Source organism: Anneissia japonica, unplaced genomic scaffold, assembly GCF_011630105.1.
Source record: "Anneissia japonica isolate Jap-2015-1 unplaced genomic scaffold, ASM1163010v1 scaffold9356_len49336_cov123, whole genome shotgun sequence".
Lineage (NCBI taxonomy): Eukaryota > Metazoa > Echinodermata > Crinoidea > Comatulida > Comatulidae > Anneissia > Anneissia japonica.
The window spans coordinates 5,971-9,429 of record NW_022721536.1 but is presented as its reverse complement, the minus strand read 5'-3'; the positions used below and the strand labels follow the sequence as shown (position 1 = coordinate 9,429).

Sequence of the window (3,459 nt, the reverse complement as noted above, 5' to 3'; positions counted from 1 at the left end):
TGAGCAAATTAGCATTAGAATTGACTATTTATATATTCACAGTAAGTTATTAGTTTTTCAATTATAAAAAAAATAATACGTTTGTAAACCATTTTTTAAATCTGTCTCTCATTAAGCCTTGGTCAGACTATCAAATTTTATTATTACAAAAAAAATTGTTGTATGCCTATATAATATGGTCATGATGTGCTTTTATATGGTCATGATGTGACGCCATCATGGCTATATTTAGGCATGTCAAATGAGGAAACATGCCCTCCAAAGCAGTCAAATATTACAAGCTATTAAGCAAATTATTATGTAGACTTTTAAAGCTGACTAATGCTAAATTATTATATTAGGGGATAACCTGTCATGTTAATGGTACTAAATATTTATGTTGCCACAATGTACTGCACTTTATATTCTGGCTCAGGCTACACTATTACATAGCTATTTACATTTCCCTTCTCAACACTCATTTTTGGAGTAAAGCAAGGAGCATTGCTCCATGTCTTACAAACTCATATGAGTAATATTCGAACAGTCGAGCTATCAGACTGGGTTTTGATCACTGGTCAGCACAAGAAGTAGGAACGATACCCTTTGACCAACCACTCATCCTTGTGCAGTACAACTCTGTATAAACTTTAAATGATAACATTTTCTGTGTCAGTCCTATTGCTTTTTTTGTTTCAAAAAATATTCATCTTAGAATACCTTTGGCCTCCATTTTATTTTATACGGTGGAAAAGTCAGTTAATAGTATTTGGTGATCGTAGTTCTGTTTCAAGCTTGGTCCAGAACAGTCGCTGAGCAGATTCGTTATCAGGCCATCTGATGTAAGATTTCTTCCTTAGGACTTGTTGCAACTTCAGCGGCATATCCTTTGTAGTAATCCTCTCCAAAAGCACGATGATAAAGAGATTTTCGCTGTTCTCCAACAAACGTATCCTAGCCATCTCGAGCTCAAAGTAACACCACTGACTCCTCAAAAAGTTCTTGGTCAGGATCATGATAGTTTTACGACTACATCTAATAGCTTGTGCGATGTTGTCGACAATGGAATTTCCTGGCATGAAATTACGGTAGTCAATGCACAGCCGAAAATTGTATGGGTCATTTTCGAGCGTTGGGTGGAGCACATTTGAGACCCATTTGCAGTCTTTACTGCTGTAGGAAATGAATGCATCAAAGATGTTGCCCTGCATGTTTGGTGGTTCATCAATATCTTCATTTAGCTCTTGGTATTGTTTGCGAAGTTTTCTTCTTTGATGTAAATATCTGATTATCAAGGAAAATTTAATTCATAAAGTGATTAATAACATCCATTTTACAAATGATTGTTGAAAGTTTGTTTAAATCAGGTAGGGAAATTGTGCCATAAACAAAAATGTGTTGTGGATTATAAAAAATGAATAATAATGAATGTATATTTATACATGTTAACCTAGTGGTATACACATTTTTATTGACACATTTGATTGTATAATCAAAACAAAAAAAAAACATACAAAAATTACATATATTAAAAACATTAAACCAGATACGAGTACAGGATTAAACTAAAACAGAACTAGTTTACAAACCAATTATAAAAATAATTATTAATAAGAATTAACATTTTCTAAAAATATGGTTGTTTTTTTTTAAATCCAATGATATTTGCTTTTTAAAAATAAAGAGATTTTTAGATTAATTCTGTGTCACAGTAAATTATGAATATCGAGGACTGTTACTAATTTTTTTTTAAATCACCCTTCTTACCTTAGGTCCCAACGAAAGTAGTATAGGATGATTGCGATTATAACCAGTACACTTGCAATTAAAACAACAATGATCACCACATGGGAACTACAGCTAAATGAATCTGGATCCAAATCCAAGAGCAAACGAAGGGATAAGTTTGGTGGACCATTACAGTTCACATCATTCAAATTGTACACGTATGGTCTGACGTCAGGAGACTGGATCCAGCTAATGAACCATACTAGATCGCAGTTGCATTGAAACGGATTTGTGTAGAAAGAGATATCTTTTAAATTAGGTAGGTGTTGTAGACCAATTGATTTTGAAACAGTTTTGAAGAGATTGCCGTCAAAATTTAGCTGGATGATGTGACTGGAACCTTGGAAAGAGTCATCACCAATGTTGTCGATTCGGTTGTCAGAGCAAATAACACTCAGCAAATTCGGTAGTCCACTGAACACTGTGCTGGGAATTTCAACAATAAAGTTGTAGCTTAAATTAATTACTTTCAGGTTTAAGCAGTTTTTAAACACATTATCTTCCAAGGTTGTGACACTGTTGTCATCAGCATGAAATTCTTCTAAGGATGTCAAATCCTGAAACCATTCTTTTTTTTATGGTTTTCAATTTGTTGTTGTACAAGTAGAGTTTAGTTAAGCGTCTTAATCCTCTGAAAGTTTGACAAGGGATGTTGTCTGAGGTTAATTGATTGACATTTAAGTTAATAAGAGATATATTTTTCATGTTTCTGAAAGCATTTTCATGGAGCTTATTGATGAAATTAGTGTATAGTTGTATTTCTTCAACATGGTTTGATCCAAGGAACGGTTCACCATCAATTTCTGTGAGACGGTTGCAACATACCTGGATGATCTTTAACTTAGGAAGATGTTGAAATAGGTGACTTGGTATGTCCACCAGATTATTAGAATTCAGATTAATCTCTTCTATATTTGGATTATCAGAAAAAGCGTCATCTTCGATTACTTCAGCACCAATGACCATCAACTTGGCGACTGTAAGCTGAGTAAGCCCCTTGAACCAGTTTTTGATAATTTTCTGAATAGGAATGATATGGTGATCGAGGAATTGATATGAAATATTCAACACCTGCAGGCGGCCAAGGCCAGCAAAAGCATTATCATCGATGTAAATCAGTTTGTTTTGGTAGAAGTCGAGAAAGGTCAAATTAGGAGTTGTATTAAAGCTATTGCTACTTAGCGCACTGATGTTATTGTCTTGCAGCAAGTACACATTAGAATCTACAGGTAGTTTGTTCTTATCTGGAATACTGGTAAGATTCCGGTACGAGCAATTTACGAGACCTTGTAAAGTGCAGGAACATACCTCAGGGCACGCAGGCTCTGTAATATTCTGAATATATCCACCAGATTCTAGTGAGATACAGCTCAGGAAACACAGTGCAGTCATACAAAATAGGTATTGAGAATTTAGGTTTATCCTTGAAGGAAGTGCCATCTTGATTTTATTACGGTATACTGTACTAGAATGTATCGTGGTTTCAGTTTATAAATTATAATATAGGCCTACTTCCGTACTCAAAATGAAATGTTCATATTCCATTGATGGCAAATGTGATTCTCTGATCCAAATATAAAAATAATTTTTTAAAAATCAATTGTTTTTGTTCTGAATTTTTTCTTCTATCCCATTTTCTTATATATTTTTTGCACAGGCGTTTTCTGACCGGTAGTTTAGTCATTTTCTGTG

General features: G+C 34.0%; 1 protein-coding gene across 1 annotated transcript; it reads right to left on the bottom strand.

The window, feature by feature from the left end:
- Window positions 1-734: 734 nt before the first annotated feature.
- LOC117111582 (toll-like receptor 2) lies at window positions 735-3,207 on the bottom strand. The gene is made up of 3 exons (XM_033254532.1): window positions 2,593-3,207; window positions 1,747-2,324; window positions 735-1,263 (listed from the first exon to the last, which is right to left on the bottom strand). Exons 1-3 carry the CDS (start codon window positions 3,205-3,207, stop codon window positions 735-737), a joined length of 1,722 nt encoding a protein of 573 aa, XP_033110423.1.
- Between the last annotated feature and the right edge of the window lie 252 nt (window positions 3,208-3,459).